Source organism: Bicyclus anynana, chromosome 10 (assembly GCF_947172395.1).
Source record: "Bicyclus anynana chromosome 10, ilBicAnyn1.1, whole genome shotgun sequence".
Lineage (NCBI taxonomy): Eukaryota > Metazoa > Arthropoda > Insecta > Lepidoptera > Nymphalidae > Bicyclus > Bicyclus anynana.
In genome coordinates this window covers 5,426,686-5,445,387 of record NC_069092.1, presented here as the reverse complement: position 1 = coordinate 5,445,387, position 18,702 = coordinate 5,426,686, and the positions used below count along the sequence as shown (strand labels likewise).

At 34.0% G+C, this 18,702-nt stretch overlaps 1 protein-coding gene across 9 annotated transcripts in view; it reads left to right on the top strand.

Annotated features, from left to right (window-relative positions):
- The window catches only part of LOC112057779 (homeotic protein antennapedia), a 301,651-nt gene extending 284,195 nt beyond the window's left edge, over nucleotides 1-17,456 (top strand). For all 9 annotated transcript variants that reach the window (XM_052883782.1, XM_024098322.2, XM_052883779.1 and 6 more), the window contains one exon: nucleotides 14,183-17,456. In XM_052883782.1, the coding sequence (XP_052739742.1) occupies nucleotides 14,183-14,433 (251 nt within the window). In that variant the 3' untranslated portion in view covers nucleotides 14,434-17,456. The remainder of the gene's footprint in view (nucleotides 1-14,182) is intronic.
- The last annotated feature ends 1,246 nt before the right edge of the window (nucleotides 17,457-18,702 follow it).

The following is an 18,702-nucleotide window of genomic DNA, read 5'->3' as shown; positions in this document are numbered from 1 at the left end:
TAGTTTTAATTTATATATATTATATATAAACTTAAATATCTAAATCTGATTTCACTAACTTGCAATCGATCACCTTTAGAAAAGGTTGACTTAGCTAACTGCAACTGTTGACTTAAGAAAATGTATTCAATGTAGTTTACGTAAATACTACAACGAACAAGTATCTAATATTATGAACAGGAAATAATTATTATGAATCATTATCCTTTATTTTATTACCTACCTACTACTACCAACACTCATCTAAGATAAATTATTAATTAAAGGAATAGAGCTAAAAAGTCAAGGTAATTAATTACATGACAGTCTAAGCTGATTATCAAGATACCTTCAAAGTCAAGCGAAGGATATTACCTAAAGTATCATGCACAGTAAAGGTACAATTTGTACACCGTTGGTACTTTTCCTATTAAATTAACCCAAACTAACAATGAAGCTCGCCCAGAGACATAATACCTCCTTTTTTTTATTTACAAGTTAGCCCTTGATTACAATCTCACCTGGTGGTAAGTGGAAGTCAGATGGAAGCGGGCTAACTTGATAGGAGGATGAAAGTCCACACCCCTTTCGGTTTCTACACGACATCGTACCGGAACGCTAAATCGCTTGGCGGTACGTCTTTGTCGGTAGGGTGGTAACTAGCCAAGGCCAAAGCCCCCCACCAGCCAAACCTGGACCAATTAAGAAAACCTTAATCGGCCCAGCTGGGGATCGAACCCAGGACCTCCGTCTTGTAAATCCACCGCGCATACCACTACGCCACGGAGGCCGCCAAAAAGGTCCTTCTATGGTCCTCTTCTCTTAGGTGTCATTTATAAAAGCTCAAAATTGCCAAACAAAATAGAACACTATGATTTGTCAACATTAGCTTATGGCACTAAAAGCTCTCTGATCTGTTAAGTCTAAACGGACCTTTACTTAAAATACAGTTTCACTTTGATGCAAAGCTTTATTGACTAACGACATAGAAAGATAGATTTACCTAGTCCAAGAGAGAAGGTACACCGCGATAAGTCGACGCAAATCGCGGTGGAAATGGAAATATAATGGAAATTCCCCCCTCCACCCGCCGCCCCCCCGGCACACAATGCCGAATGGACGACTTGTTACATTTCATTGTTCAGTTATCAGCGTAGAGGCCTTTGTGAAGGCCCGATGATTGAATACAAGAATTTGTTTTGGGGCCTGCTTCTGATTTTCCACGTTTGCGAATGAAAGCCCGGAATCGGTTGGTATTAAACGAAATGAGTGTTGGTATTTTGTTGAGAACTTGGCTTCAACTATAATATTTTTAAGGTGGAATGATACAGTGATTTTTGATAAAGATAGCTTACCTTCTAACAGTTCTTAAAGTCAATAATTAAAACATCAGACTATGATTCGTGTTTTACATTGAGTACCAATAAGCTAGCTATAAGCTCGATTGGCTCACCAATTTTTAAATAATTAACCATAACCATTCAGTATTTTAGTACTTAACCAATAACAAGTAAAACGTTTTAATCTAGAAGATTTTTTCATTTAGAAAAATTTCATTAAAACAGCTCTAGAACAAATGCATGTTATTTATAGAAATTTTCAAAATTAAACCTTCCAGAGATTACATAAAGGTACATACATAGTCAGAGTTGATCTACTTGAAAAAAAAAAACTTTATTTACTCAAAAACGTTTCAACCATAACAGATTTCTTTCGCACCATTGAGAATTCAAACAGTTTATTGTTCGAACACCTACAAGAAACTTTAAAAAGTATTCAAAATATTTACTCACGCATTCGAATCTCTCATCCGTGTCCGCTAACATCTGAAAATAGTGGAAGGTACCTATTTTCCGCTTACGAAACAATGTTTTCCTTCATGTCGTTAGTTAATAAACTAGAATATTAAGGTTTGTAATCACATATTATGCCAAAAATATAAAAAAAACCAAACCAAACTGATGTTTAAATTAAAACACTTATAGATTAACTAGTAGACGCTGCACGGTTTCACCCGCGTGGTTCCCGTTCCCGTAAGAATACAGGGATAAAATAAAGCCTATAGCCTTTCTCGATAAATGGGCTATCTAAAACTGAAAAAAAAATTCAAATCAAGCAAACAAACAAACAAACTCCTCTGCAGCTTTATAATATTAGTACCTATAAATTCAGAAAGTGGAATGCGAACAGATAATAAATAGATTTCAGTAGTTAAAGTGACTACATTATTCCTTACCTACTTTATATTTTAGAATTTTGGATTCAACATAGACAACGTACATACTACGAGTAAGTGCACATTTCATTTTAAATATCTCTTTATTAGCATTTTACCCGACTTACGCAAATTATATGATTACTGACCGATTTCCTGTAGTTTCATGGGATACGGGGAGAAAATAATAGTCTATGTTACTTATTGATAATGTAGTTTTTCGTCGGTGAATAGAATGATAATGTCAGTCTAGCTAGCTTAGGCGTGAAAGCGTAACTAATAAAAATCTCACATTAGCATTTATAATATTAGTCACGATACGTATACCTAATTATAGGTAATACCTACTTATAATAACTAGTACTCGTAGTACCTAGTACTCGTAGTAATGTGTATGGTATTATGTACTTACCATTTAAAATTTCACGGACAGCAAAATAAATAAAATGCTAAAAACCTCCTCCTCCAAAGGCTGTATTACCGAAACCGTTTCCCCATGCTCGCTGCTGATAAGACCCATTGTGAATTTCGTTCATTTCATTCATTTCGATCACCATTGATCGATTGCATTGTCGCGGCAACAATGACGGTGAATGGTTGTTCAGATTGGAAGTTCCGATTCTTTAGTATCGAGGCTCCCCTTCAATTGATAGACCTGAAAGCTTTTCTTCCTCAAGGCGTTCATGAAATTACTTCCGATCCTTATGTAGTTTGCTTCTTAATATAAATGTTTTCCTCTCACTAATACCTTCCATTTACTTATTTAAAACTCCTCGGTCAAGAAAAAGGGACTCATATTATGTGATTTAGAATGTCTAAATTAAAAATCATTCATCTTTTTTTCTGAAAATACCCTCAAAATAATCATTGAAGAATAATGAACAGAGAACGTATTCCTTCTAAATGTTCTAAATTCGAATACATTTTGTATTTTCTTAGTCATTATTGATTAGGTGGTTTAAAAATTCCTTGCCAACCTCGCCCTCTGGTTACATGTGATGTTATTTGCATAAATATTTTTATTAAGAGGGGTGTAAAAATACTGATCTAATTCGGTACCGTCTTTCCGGTAGGACCGACAGCGTCCGGACGTTGAAGGATCGGCTTTCTTGTATTATTTTGGATACGGTGCCTTTGAACTAGGTAACAGAAAATAGAAATTTACCCTCAATACAGACTATCTATGCCTACCTGACTTTCATAACTGAGTATGTAGCTGCTACTGGAATTGGTACATAGAGTAGGTATTGTTCTTTGTAAATAAAAGGTCTTTATTTCAATTTCTGACGCCGATTAATTGGAATTTGATAATTTTGAGTCTGGCGAACATTATAATGATATGCAATTTAATATTTGCAATCTCCTAATTTTATTTTATCCCTGATTAGCACTAAATCGCTTATTGTGACTGCCATGTTATACCTTGATTGGGGTACGTTTAAGTATCTATGCCTAGTTCTTGATAATAACTTTTTTTTATGCTTTCTGCGTGTTTAGATGTTCTAAATATGTATATATTTATAATGATACTAGCGGACGCCCGCGATTTCGTCCGCGTAAAAATCGATAATAATAATAATAATAATAATTTATTTATTCATGAGAAAGTACAGAAGGTTTACAGAACTTGCTATAGACATACATACTTTCTACCTTGACAGGTGTATGAATATTAAAAATAATATTATACTAACTAATAATTCCAAAATTCCAATAATTAAATATTCAATCGGTGAACATGGTATAAATACAAAAATAAAAAAAATACAAGTACAATTAGCATAATTTGACGAAGCATTCTTAACATCAAATATAAATAATTAATATACTATCAGAATCCATTAAAATTAAACAATGTCAATATAAATGCTATGTCAGGTGTAATGCAACATTAAATGTCAACTTTCCACCCCTATTTCTCATTCTATTTTTCAAGTTTTATAACTTATGCCTAATTAATAGTCCACTTATCATTTTACATTCACAAATGTACGAAGAAAAATTAAGAGTAATTAAGATATATGATACCAATATATAATATAGCCTAAAGCACTCCCCGATAATGTAGCATTCTACTGGTGAAAGAATTTTTGAAATCGGACCAGTGGTTCCGAAGATTACCTGCCCCATTTAATGAATGTTACAAACTTGCAAACTTTACCTCTTTATAATATTAGTAGGTATAGATCAAACACTCACGTAATTAATTAATGATTCATCAGCATATTCATCTTTTAAAGACGGTTTATTATTACCATTAAAATTGATATAGATTTTTTAGTTTTATTGGACGTTGGTAGCGCTATAAACTGCCGTAGAAGTGTTACCGCTTGTCAATAGATGGCGCTGAAAGTAATAGAATTACAGACGAACTTTAGAATTCTTTTAAGGACTTACTTTCAACAAAATGTGTGAAACAAAATCCTAATGACTTGAACGGAACTGTTGATATGATTTTATAAACAATATTTCTTATTTCTATTTTGATACCTAATAGTTTAGAATTGTAAGATCTATTAAAGATACTTAATTTATTTACCAAAATGCCTTAAAATACAAATCTTTACTAAAACCAAGGCCTTATTAAAAAGCTATTATGGTTCACATAATAATACTATTCCACATCGAAAGACTCCAATCCCATCAATTTGAGTCCGCCGACTCACACACACGAACTATGAAAAGGGTGCACGCACATTCGAAAAGTTTGAAAATCGAATAGAGTTGTTAATGTTGCCACATGGCGATTTTTTCCCAATTTTCGTGCAACATACTCGATGACATAGTCAATTAATGCGGACTTGTATTGATTTTATTTGATTTCCATCATTCACAATTAAAACAATTTACTTATCTATACAACAAGCCTTCTTGGGTTTGTTGTATATGTTTTTGTTAAGATCTTTCTAATTCGGTTCAGCATCTTCTTTCCAATGGTAGTTTCTATTTTACCCTTCAGTTTAAATATGCATAAGTTCCATTGTTAAGTAGCTGGACTGAAATTTGAGGTGGGATCCCCCTTTGGCATAATAAAACAAAAAAATCAGCAAATACTTATAAATAATGTTTATTGTATAAACTTAGGTATAACTTCTTAACTACTAGCATCACTAACTAAGCTGTTGATTTTCTATTGTCAGGGAGGTATTTATTTAGGTAGGTATTTTTATATACATATTTTTTTTCGTGATACGTGGGAAATACGAACTTATTTAAAAATTATACGTATATCACTTAAAGACATCTTGTAAATAGGCATTTTATCTATCATTGAGCAGGTAGGTAATTACGTATGTACATGTACAACTACAATCTAGGGAATATATTTTAATATTATAGAAAGTTTCGTATTGGAAAATTCAATTTAAATTTTAAAATCAAAATACTTAGGCTAGTCATGTCATCCACTTTCTCGTTACTTAGCATGTCGACCCGGAACTTCAAGCGACCCGAACCAGAAATTGACTAAACTGCTAACTTCGAGAGAAACTTTTGTTCTATTATCTGGCAACATTCTGAGAAACTACTTGTCTCGTTCCAACTCGAATTCTCCTTCTCTCTTCAACGCGAAGTTGGGATAGCTAGCCCTACATTAATTAAACGTCGGGTTAGAACGCCAATCAAACTTTGACCGCTGCTAAGCCGATGAAGCCGAACTTATTATGTGGTATTAAAATTCAATTTTCGAACCAAGCATTCCAAATTGAAATGAACGTTGTAATACGGAACCATAATTAGGATATTAGATGCAATAAACTTTATGACGTAAACGATCCATAACAAGTTTCTATACTGATTACCTTTAATCGCTATAAATATTAAATTAGAAATGGTATCATGGAAACGTTATTGATGTGATAAAAGATGGATTCATTAGTGGAATTACAAAAAGCGCCGCATCGTAGGGCATCACATGTGCAAGTCAACGGGGGCGCATAAATCATAACGTATCATACTTACGCCTCGTACGTAGATATAGACGGAGGCGCGGAAAAAACCCCTCGTTTCCTGCCCGGAATCACACATGACCGTGCTGTCTATCTGCCAGACCCGTGTCAAATATTCTCTGGAGCGGAGACCGCCCCTGGGCGTTCGAGGGAAGCCTCCTGGGGCCTGCCGTCCCGCGGCGAACCTCATCTTAGACCCCTAATGCGTTCCCGAGATGAATTTTTCGTATGCGTTGCTATTTTCCTCCAAATTGGATAGCACGAAATATAAAATCGTATCTATATGTAGGTACTACTCGATACGAAGGGAAACAATCCCGTAGTGGTTAGTGATTGAATACTTTCTTTTTTTTCATTAAGATTTCGCGTTCACGACGGCCGATGAAAAATCACCCTCGCCAACACCTTTCATAACTTTTCGCTTCGTGATCCGATGCAATTACTCACATTCTATCGCCTTCTCAAATATTCATTTTTGCTTTCCTGCAAATTATTGTAATGGTCTCGGCATGCCGTAATTATGGAGGGAGCGACGAATTTGATACAAAAATAGTATTGGTTTATTGTTGTGTAATAGGCTACTTGCCTCTTTTGTAAACAGTGTTTAAACTTAATTATGGAAGTATTTTAAGCTATATTTTATTTTGTTCCGTCAATAATAACCAGTAAAAAATTTAATATAAATGAAAAAATATCTAGTACGTAATATTTTTGCCGCCGAAACACAGCACATTAGCAAGTGACGTCATTCATAGAGATAAAAGCGTGATTGGCGTTTGCAGTGATGTGATTATATCACGTCACCGCAAGCGCCAATCACAAACCGATGCCTTATAGCGAATGACGTTACAGTTTATGATTGGCGTTTGCGGTGACGTGATAAAAATACAATTTTGTTTTATAAAAATATTACAATTAGGCGATTATTTTCACAAATAAAAATGTGATTAGAGTTCCTAGGCATCTAAACTGCCCTTATGCAAAAAATCTTCTTAGTTTTGTACAGCAGGCGAGTAGCCTATTACTATAATAGTGTAACGGGAAAGTATAGTGTAGATCGAGCGGCTTTAATGTGGGATTGAAATTAATTATCGGCGTAGGCAGTGTGGGTGGGTAGGAGTCGGGACGCCGGGCGACGACAGGCGGAGTCGCGCGCCGCGCCGAGCTGCGCCTAACAAAGACGTCACCGGCCGTGGCTGCGACGCGGAGTTATGGCACCCATTGTGCGCAACAATACCCAACAAACGAGTTTGTATAAGCTATTAGGTACGCGCATTAATATATATTTTTTGTTGGCCTGAAAATTTAGCATTCCATTACGAGGGAGAGAAATGAAACGCCCGCCGCATGAATTATATTAAAATATATTTGAATATTTCATTTGACACCTTTTTTGCGGGGCGGAATTTCGTTCAATCCCCGGCCCGAGTCGCGTAATTTTTAGCGTACGCCGAAGCGGAATTTTCGGTGAATAACATTCCATTTCGGATGCGAAACACGACGGGAATCAGCGTCGACACAACACTGACTGATGGCTTTGTATTCGCGATATAAATTCTTTCCGAGGTCCGATGCTTTTTTTATTATGATTTCTGATTTCATCCGCCCAAACGCAGGATTACATTTTTGTAAGATGTTATTGACAATTTAATCTCTCATGTTATCGACACAAAGTACCTATTTCCGATTATATCGACACAGATATTATAAAGAGTAAAATAAAATTTGCGAGGTTTTAGGGTAAACTCTGGACCTACTGAACCGATTTTGAAAATTCTTAGAAAGACACGTTATTTGTGAGTGTCATAGGCTAAATTTTATTCTGATATTCCCGCGTTAACAAAAAATTCGCAGGTGAAACCGAGAGGTGTCTGCTAAAGAGATATAACGCTAAAATGGCTATAGTATAATATATTAATCAACCACCACCGAGTTACGTTTGAAAACTACTAAAGTAGAGCTAAAAATCGAACTTATGTATAATCTATCATCTATCTATATAAAACACACTATTCTCAAAAGTCATTAGGGCGTATAATGTACACGAGTAGGTATGCACATAGCTGGGCAAGTAGATAATGTCTCCGCCCGCCCAGCCTAGCCGATGATTAATGGATATCAGAGGCCTCCATGTTTCTGCCTTTTTTAATTCGGCTGTTTTAATCAATTCCCCAACCATGATTTTTCATATGAATAACAATATCTTCAGATATAAGTATGATACAATGTACCTACAATGCTAAATTATAAACGCGAAAGTTTGTATGATGTACCTATGTTTGTTACTTCTTAACGCCGCTACTACAGAAGCGATTTATCTGAAATTTGAAATGGAAATAGATTTTACTCTAGATTAACACATAGGCATATACTTTTTATCCCGAAAAGAATTGCGACAAACTGATGATTTTGGTGGTACGAAGGTTTGTTTTTTTTTGTCAAAAACTAAATTCCACGCGGACGAAGTCGTTGCCATCCGCTATTTTTACCATAATAATATGGTGCTATGTTGTACCACAAACTCTCGATAACAAATTGACAAGTGTACCTACTCGTAGATGTACTTGTCAATTTGTCATCGAGAGTTCGTGGTCAAATGCGAGCTTTGTCAAGTTCATCTAAATTGGCAATTCGTTTAGAGATTGATTTTTAAGTCTCAATATGAATGGAACAAAAGCCATTGATGTCCTTCCTCATTATAGTTTCTATGAAATTTTGTTCAGGATAAAACGAGAAATCATGTACCTACTAAGTCGTCAGACACCATCTTTAGGGTACTTTATCGGTGCCCAGCAAAAAATATAAAAAAATGGACGATACAAGGTTTAGGACTTTTTATTATAATTATTTCCGACATCTTGATTTCTCAGGAATTACGAAGTTAAACAGTTACTGCTTTACATTTTTATTTTTCGATTGAGTGTTAATTAAACGCACTGAAGCAAGTTTGACCTTCGCTTCTCGGACCTTCGAAACCAGTAATTTTATTTACGACGTGTAAGCGTTTAAGAGAAATTGCATTAATATGAATACACGTTTGATATCATGTGCCGTGTTGCAATACACCGAGTGGCGCCTCCGTTTCACAAAGGCGTAAACAAAGCGTGTCACCACAGGAGTTTCAACTCTGCCCCCCAGTTAATAAAGTTATGATTCAATCGTGCGCGAAATATGTTTTATTGCTATTCAATTGTATGCGAACGTATGAAATTGTAGGACATGAATTATGGATTGTCGATATCGCTTCAAGCTGTTGCTGTATATTTTTTTTCATATTCCTCCGCGCGATACCGCAACGAATTAAATTAAAAGCTCTTTTCACTTGTCATCCCTTGATGAATTTGGTAGGCATTTAAGTTTATGTCGCTGAAATGTATTTTTTGTTACCTAAATATACCGCGTAGGTACCGTATAGGTACTCAGTAGCAATCGCTTAGATAACACTTTTGTCGCAACTTTATTTAGTCTCCACATTTTTGAAGTTGCTGCAAGGCTTGGGACCATGGAAATCCGTACAAAAGGCATACATTATATCCTGGACGTCTATCGGCTAAAATGATGATATTACTCTTTTGTCAAATTCATGGAAAATATTGATTTTTGATGCTAAATGAGATTTGTTAAAATGCACCAATATGTATTGGCATTATTTAGGGACTATTAGGGTGATAATCTGAAAATGTTAGACTCTATTCTAAATATCAAATCTTAATAGGTAATAAGTAACGGGGTGTAACACTAGTTTCGGACTGATACTGAGAATTCCTCGGAAATAAGAAAAGTCAATATTTTCAAACCTCGACCCTTATATAATACATAGGTTCCAAAAGGACATCAGACTTTTATATAACCTAAATATTGAGAAGTGTGAAGGTATTATCTTAAGAAGGTACTTATGAACATTGTAAATACTGAAATACGAGTACTTATAGCTATTTATATAGTTGGTAAAATACTTAATCATCTATTGCGAGTATTCTCAATCTCACGCGTGTCCACGCTCGTCGTGAAAGTAATCCGGGGCCGACTTTGTTCCCCTGCCATGATTTATGTGCTCGCGCGACACATGCAGCGTCGCTGGGGCCACGACACACACGGTGTCACGGACACGAGCGGGCGAAACGCTGCGTTTTATACGCTCTACACAAACTCAATATCATGTATTTTGTAAGACAAAGACAGGTCTGTTACAACGATTAAAACAATAGAAAAGCTGAGTTTGGATGCTGCAGACTTTCCTATTTTTCTAAAGAATTTTGAATATTATAAATGTCGTGGTAAACCACAACCTCAACAGTGTCCACATGTTATATGGATCGATAGCTATCGTTATCTTCGCTAGCGTATAGGAAAGAGTAAAGTTCATCGTGTTGGTAAACAGCTTCTTGGTCTTTTCCCGGTTGTATTGACAATATTATTATCAACTTTCCCAAGCTGCAGTTTTCCCGCCGCATAATGTGTTTGAAATAAACAAGTGTTAGTAGTAGTTGAAAAGTAGTGGTAGTTGAAAACATTAACAGGAAAGCATTCCAAGCGCAATTAGCAAGTGCCTCTAATACCACATTTCGGATGCGTATTTTCTAAGCCTTTCTCTTGCCTTTTTGCTCAAGGCAAGTTATCTATTACATACTGTATAATTTCCAAAGGAACGAGATCTACTTGGGTGAACGAAATTTTATTGTAGTATGTAGGTATTAATATTTTAACCTCTACCACTAAGCTGAGAGATTCGGTTTCAAGATTATGATTGCCATTAAAATTTAAAATAACAGACCGAGTTAGTCGACTTCTTCTTCAAACTGCATTTTCAGATGGCATAATTCTGAGTGTTTTGCAAGCAGCTGCTTTATTTAGACGATGTTGTTTAGCTAAACATTAGGTCATTTTCAGTGAACTGGTGTTAGAATATCACATTGGAGTTACTAGCTTAAGAACTTAAATATTTTAATCTACTCTGTACCGTGTAGACTATGGTGACCACGAGAATTGCCAATTAAGTGCCTATTGTCTCTCTATTGAAGTCCCTGTGATCAAAATCATTGGCATTGTATTAACATAAACATTCCGTAAAACAAATCAATGACTTTCAGCTGATGTCAAAAAATGGCAGTCTGAAAAATGCATCACTTGACTTTTTTTTATTATGCGTGGCAGTCTGTTTTCGACCCAACACCACTGAGTGGTATTAAAAATGTATACGAATATAACTTTTAAATCAGAATTGTCGTTTAGTGCAACAACAACGTGATTGCGAAGTCATTCTAAATGGGTACTAGATGTCTATAAAAATACTTCCTATATAACATCTACTACTTGAGTACGTCGTAATTTTGTCGCCATGTACGCTTTCTGTGTGAAACGGATGCCTTGTCCGCTCACATACCTACTTTCTATTATGCTAATCTTTTATGAATCTCATTTGGAGTGTGAATGAATGTGAATGAAGCGCACTAACTGTGAAAGTCCAGATTATTTTATCATTAATTATTTCAATTAATTCGAGCGCGTTTTGTCCGCTCAAACGTTTTCGTATCCACAGTGCATTTGAAACTGGCGGGAAGCTATGTTTGGCGTTTCTTTACATACCAATGCATCATCATAGCTCGCGAACTATCTCAACTGCTGACCAATTAACATTTTATAAAATGCATCGAGCAATATTCGCTTCTAAATTAAGCTGTAAGTGTCTTGCCGCGAGCGTCTCACCCGCTCAGACGCGTCCTTTAATGCTCTTATTACGTACGGTTTAAATCTGACGGCGGGATCATGTTTTATGCATCTGAGTGCGCGATGAAACCGCCAGTGTAATATATAAAGCCCGCTGGGAAGGGGATTTCATAAGCTATATCGTATATGATTTTGTTTAGCGTCTTCTGGACGTAAAATTTAGTTTTCGTTGTCCTAGATGCTGCTTATAAGCTTTTCTTTTTTATTTTATACTTTAGTCTGTGATACTTTTGTTTCACCAAAACTTTCACAACATTTAATTTTTTTGGCTATTTTGCTAAAGAACTCACTAAACACGTCCTCTAATCCATCTGCCATTTTCTGGGTTATCCTTTAGTTATCACAAAATATAGACGTTGTTATACGATCAATAAAAGCAGTGATGCTTGTTTACGATAAATTGATTCCACAAAATTCGAATCACGATGAGGGTTCGATAAGGTTTTCATTACCAACGCATACTAATTCACATCAATAGCCAATATTCGGTGGCCAATAGCATTTGCATTCTTGAATGCGTCCCAAAATTCGGTAGCTGGGGCCACGATGAGGCTGTTATCAATTTCCTGCGCAACAAGTGGCCGATAATTTTGAATCCGCTACTGCTGCAATCCTACAGCTTGGAGCACTGAATCTTTTATACTTACTACTTTGACTATATTTACGAAAAACTTACTGAAACTAATAGTGATTGTTAAAGACTTGAAAGTTTTTTTTAATTTTAATTTATTTATTTGTAAGTACAATGTTTACAACTCTCTTTGTTCTATCTAGGTCATCTACTGTGCATATAAGTTTGACATTATCTTCTCGACATTTAAATGATGAATTCAACTTGAACATGATTGTGACTTGAAAGTTTTTTTCATTTAAATTAATTTATTTATTTGAAAGTACAATGTTTACAACTCTCTTTGTTCTATCTAGGTCATCTACTGTGTATATAAGTTTAACATTATCTTCTCGATATTTGGATGAATTCAACTTGACAGAGGTTTCTGTGCAAATATCACAATCTTTCTTTACACTCCGCAGATTTATCAACACCAGCTAAAAGCTTGCTAAACGCCGCGTTAGTCATCATAACATTTGTGTTTGTTTTTCCAAGTTATGAATATTGTCTTTCTGGGAAACAGTGGGCAGGACGTTATTTGCAATGTAATCCAAGTTCGTGTCAAAGTTTCCCCGAAGTTGGCGTGTTTATCTTGTATTGCAAGTTGTTTTGCGTGCTTCCGTTGAAATGAAAATAATCAACCGTGTTCGAAATTATAGACAACGTTGCGAAGTTTCTTTTGGCTGCCTTGACTCAATTTGAAATAAATTGCTTTTATTTTGAAACTGTCTGTTACACTTTGTATGAGTGAAAGGCTTAAGAATTAGTCATAGCATATAACAGAAGAGATAATAATACCAAATCATAGTAAACTGTGATGTATTTTATACACTAACATTTTTTTCATCTGCTGCATAATATTTTAAAAGTAGTAAGATTAATAATGTCTTCTAAACAGCTCGTATAAAATATTTCATCTTTAAATTTACAAACTTTAAAATATTAGATTCTTGTCAGACTCATCGTGTTTTCAATTTACGGCCCAAATTACAGCTCAAAGAATATTCTAAAACAAGTGAACATGGTTTGGATATTCTCGAAGATGAATGATTACAAAATGAAAAAGGCTACAGGCGTCTTAAATTATTTTAATTGGCATCGGTAGCGTTGTGGATACAAATCTTGGGATAAAGATGCGTACAGACGAATAAAGTACGAGTTACGACAAAGTTACCGATAATAAATAGGTAGATCTATTTCAAAATGTTCAGAATAATGACAAAAATATCCAGAAACAAAAGAGAGGCTATATGTTTGCAATGCTGGTTGGCAATTGATATTATAGATTTTAGATATTATTAGAAGTTCATTTGGGATGAAACATTACTCTTTTATATTTTCATTCTTTTACTAATACAACTATATGCATAAAAATGGTTAATTATTTAAGATGGTGATATAAGTTAGAACCATAACTTTGTTTAGTATCAAATAATTCAATTTATGTTTAACTCTATATGATCCATTAACTTAGCTACCCCCGACAACCGAGAGAAATGCCGAACAAGCAAAAACAATTAACAAATTGATAAGCTCAGAACAATTTTCAATTAACTTCGCCGGGAGTGTTCGCTGTTTACAAATAACCACCATTTGTCAGAAATGCCTATGCAGTTTTTAATGTCTGAGTAATGGCGCTGCCAGACTGACTTCGCACGTTTCTTTTTGTGCACACTAAAGTTTATTGTTCTCTGATTTCAGAACGAAAGCGGGGACGGCAAACGTACACCCGGTACCAGACCCTCGAGTTGGAGAAGGAGTTCCACTTCAACCGATACCTGACGCGGAGGAGACGGATCGAGATCGCGCACGCCCTCTGTCTCACCGAGCGCCAAATCAAGATCTGGTTCCAGAACCGGCGCATGAAGTGGAAGAAAGAAAACAAGACCAAAGGCGAACCCGGCTCCGGCGATGAACCGGACAACATGAGTCCGCCCACCTCGCCCCAGTAAAAGCCTTTAGCTTAGTTCGTGCGGTCCAAGTGACAGATCGATTTGTTTCAGATTTAGACCTCATGACACCGAGTCGGTTTGTGTCCATTTATTTTCATATAACATTGAATTTTGTGCACTGGAATGATGAATCTGAAACTTATGATCCGGTGGCCGAAGTTACTAGAACGGTTTAATTTGTATAAATTGTATGTTGGACTTTTCATGATAATATTATGATTATAACTAATGCGTAATTAGTGACTTGGCATAAAGAGTAATGATAGTGTGATGAAGAGATTTTTACAGTTGTTAAGTATAAATTAATTTATAGAACAATCTCAATACCAATAATTACCAAAAAAGCAGTGTATATGATTAGTGAAGCTGCATCAGTACCGATGTGATTAAATACATTTAACGTACCTAGTTTGGTTATTGTTTTGAATATTTACAGTAACTTGGGAGTCTCTCCTGAGGTACTGTTTATCATTTATCAATGAACAAAGTGCTCGGTATATTATTTTATGGTTTTCTTTTAAATTTATTTTTAATAAATGATTTAAAACGTACTTATTTAATTATAATATACGAAATCAATATAAAACTATTAATTATACCGGTTAAAGCACTTTGTAATAAGAAATGATAAACCTTTTGATTAGTATTGAATTACAAAACCATAAGGACCTCTTATAATTAACCATTGATAAGAAGGCAATTAGTAACGATATTGTTATTATTTAATATATTTGATGTTTTATTTCTAATTAAGCTATCGAAATGCTATTTTGTACATATAAAAATGATAATTTTAGATTTTATGATTATGTACAATTGTTTTAGTGTGAATAATATTATTGATATTTTGGAAATCGACGATCGGTTCTTGACTCGATCTTACAGGAACTAGGATATTTTATTTTGTGAATCTTCTCTGATTTTAACTCTCAACTTCGTAGTTGGAAAGGCCAGTTCAACAAGTGCAATGTATACGATTTTTCGATGACACATATACGTAATTAATGATACTGATAATAAATTCATAGGAAATCTATTTAATATTATTGTAAAATGTTGCAAGGGTGAAGCTTAAGAATCTTAATGTACTTTTCTAATTCTATTGAAAGCGGGCGTTTGTAGCGGTTTGGTATTAACGAAACAAATTGGAATTGAAGAAACAGACAGAGAAATTCACTCATTGTGTAATTATACTTAGTGGAACAAAAGTTACCTTCAGTTTTGTGGGTGCGGTGGTATTTACTTATTTAACTCATAATTTGAGACCTTTACGAGATGAATCTAAGTAGTTGCGAGGATGTGTACACAGTATACCAAAGTTAGGAAATAAACTGGTTGTTCAGTGTTATAGGCGCCTTCTAAGCGCGTTGAAGGTGCATGTTATTCGGCCATTTCATATTATACGTGTCTCACGGAGACAAACAAAGGTATTTTTATAAAATCATTGCCTATCGAAACCAATATACGTAAAAATCGAACATTAATTATTTACTTACTTGTATCTTGATAGTCTTATGAATAAGTACTGTTAAAGAAGAGTGGATAGATGTCTGATGAAAGTCGGGATTCGCGTTATACGTTTTTTCGATTTAATGTAAACTATTTATTGTAAATTGTTTTTTTCGCATACTTAGATATTAATTAGAGAATGTTTTATTAAGAACTCGGTGAGCCCGTTTTATCTTACACATATATTTTTATTTGTGCTGTGTTCGTTAAGTAATGTAAATTGTATTAACTGTATATTGTCGATATTTTACACGATATTTATTTATTGATTCGCTTTAGGTTCGCTGTCACATTTTGTTTTTATTATTTTCCAATTAGACTGGACGATGTTAGTGGTCTGGCTGGGATGCATTTTTTTATATAATTTATAAAATTTGCTCAAATATTTCATTTTATTTCGTTTAAAAGCATCCTTCAAAGTGAATTGTTACGGTAATTGCACAAAATTATTTGTCAAATACATTCTCAAGTGGGTTCGATTATTTAGTACCAGTATGTTTTGTGTTTTCTTATATTATTATATATAGTAACATAGTTTTCTTTAGGTATTATGAAACAAACCTTTCTATTACTTAGTCTATTTGGTACAGAAGATTCTAAAATTGATCGATCGTAATCCAAAATGAATGAAATTATGTTGTTTAAGCTTTTAATAAACTGAATTCCTGTATAATTAAAGTAATCCATCATTAATTAATTATCAATTTTTAAATTTACCTTTGAATAAAAAACATTAATAAAAATCCGAAGGTTTTTAACGGGCACTCATTATGATGATATTTTAAAGTGGCTAAATTAATGATTTAATGGAAATAAAAATAAGGATTTATGAAGGCTGGCCTTTAAAAACCTTTAGTGAAATAGATCCCATTTCTGATCCACTGGACGATTCCTACCACAGATAAATGCTGTTCCTAAATTAAAAAGAACGACTCATTTAAATGTATCATTAGAAACTTTTTGACACAGTGATTTAATTATTAATGAATGAATCAATTCATATTTTCTCGAAACAAAGCAGGTTTTATATTGGTAGAAGTTAAACCCATATGTATTTAATATTTAATTTCTTCTATTGAAAGCTACTGTAACAATTCGCTTTAGGTTGTAATAACATGCGCGTTGGTACCTAATGTTATCGAATCCCACAGGCTATGGCGGTAGAAGACCATAGAGTGTTATATGTTTTCTATTTTGTGCAATCTAACTAAATCCCGCGCCAGATGTTAGATATTTGGTTTGTAAAAAAAAACGAAATATTAGTTTTATAAAATTACAATTAAGTTTTGGTCGTTAGGTCTACTGACAGTTCTTGAATTATTAAAAAAAAATATTAGGACCGTAGAAAAGATTATTGGATCCTAATTTGGGGGATTTTATTTACCATTATTTCCTATCGATTCAAAATTTATGAAATATAACTATAATTAGTAACATAATAAGGTTAGGCGAGACGATATTGTCATAAATATATAAATAAATACATGAAATTAATAAAGCATAATGATTGTAAATTACAGATTTTTATTATACCATCACCTTACGTAAAGCACCTACATTAAGTAAATTAAAATTAAATGAAGAAAAGATAAACATACCTACTTGGTATAAACTTCACTAAAGACAGTTCATGTGGACTTGTCAGAGCAAATGTAGGCATGTATGAAGTAGCTAATATATTTAGATTGTGTTATTTTATACTTACCTAATTAGATATTGTTTCTAATAAGGTTGAGAGGTAGATAATAATTAACGTACCTAAGTACGAGTACGTACGTAATAATTATTAACGTAGGTACGTCTATGTTCAATGTTCAGCAACTGTAATGTCCAAACTAAAGTAGTTTTTTTCATCTATACCTACGAGTATCTAAAGTTGCAACAAAGCAAAATCCAAGGATTTAATAAGTAGTACCTACTTTTGTTAATTAAATCGAAATAGAGTTATAATTTTAAATTAACATTGATAGTACCTACCTGTGTATTTTTAAAAGTCGATTGGAACATTGCTTTTACTCAATACTGAACAAATAAAAAACAAACATGAGGACCTGTTTTTATGTAAAATAATATCAAAGAAGATAATATCAAGATATCAATCAATTATAATGTGAGAAAGTCACTAAGTGTTCACTAGATGGCGCTGTAACCATTACTTAGACAGAATATCAAATGGTTTGCTCTATCCAATAATTTTCAATTTCTAAAACAACTGCAACCAATGTTTTTTAAATATCTTTGTAAATTTTTGATTTTGCAAATACAACTAAGAAAACAGCGTTTTTGAATACGTAGTTACTACTGTTATGTAGGTATAGGTTTATGGGTAACATTGCCACAAATTAATTCAGAGTAAATTTTACAAATCTGTATTTTTGCACAATGAGGATACTACAGTAGTATGAATAAGATAAGCATTAGACATAGGTCCTATAGTAACAGATAAGGTAGGGTATTAAGTATCTACGCATTTTCAAGAGACGAAACAACAGAAGAAACTAAAGACGAACTTGTATTGCAAAATGAATGTTACAATACAGATTCAATCAATAATATTCATCAATTATGTAGTAAATCATATGGGATCCACTACACAATGCATTAATTATATAAACCAAGGATATAAATTGTTAAGATACTATCTCGATTTGGTTGTTATCTATAATTGCTAATTGTATTTTTTTTATACAAAGCATAAACGTTACATGAAACACTGTGGTAGGTATAATACAGGTAAAAGTACCCGCATTTCCAAACACA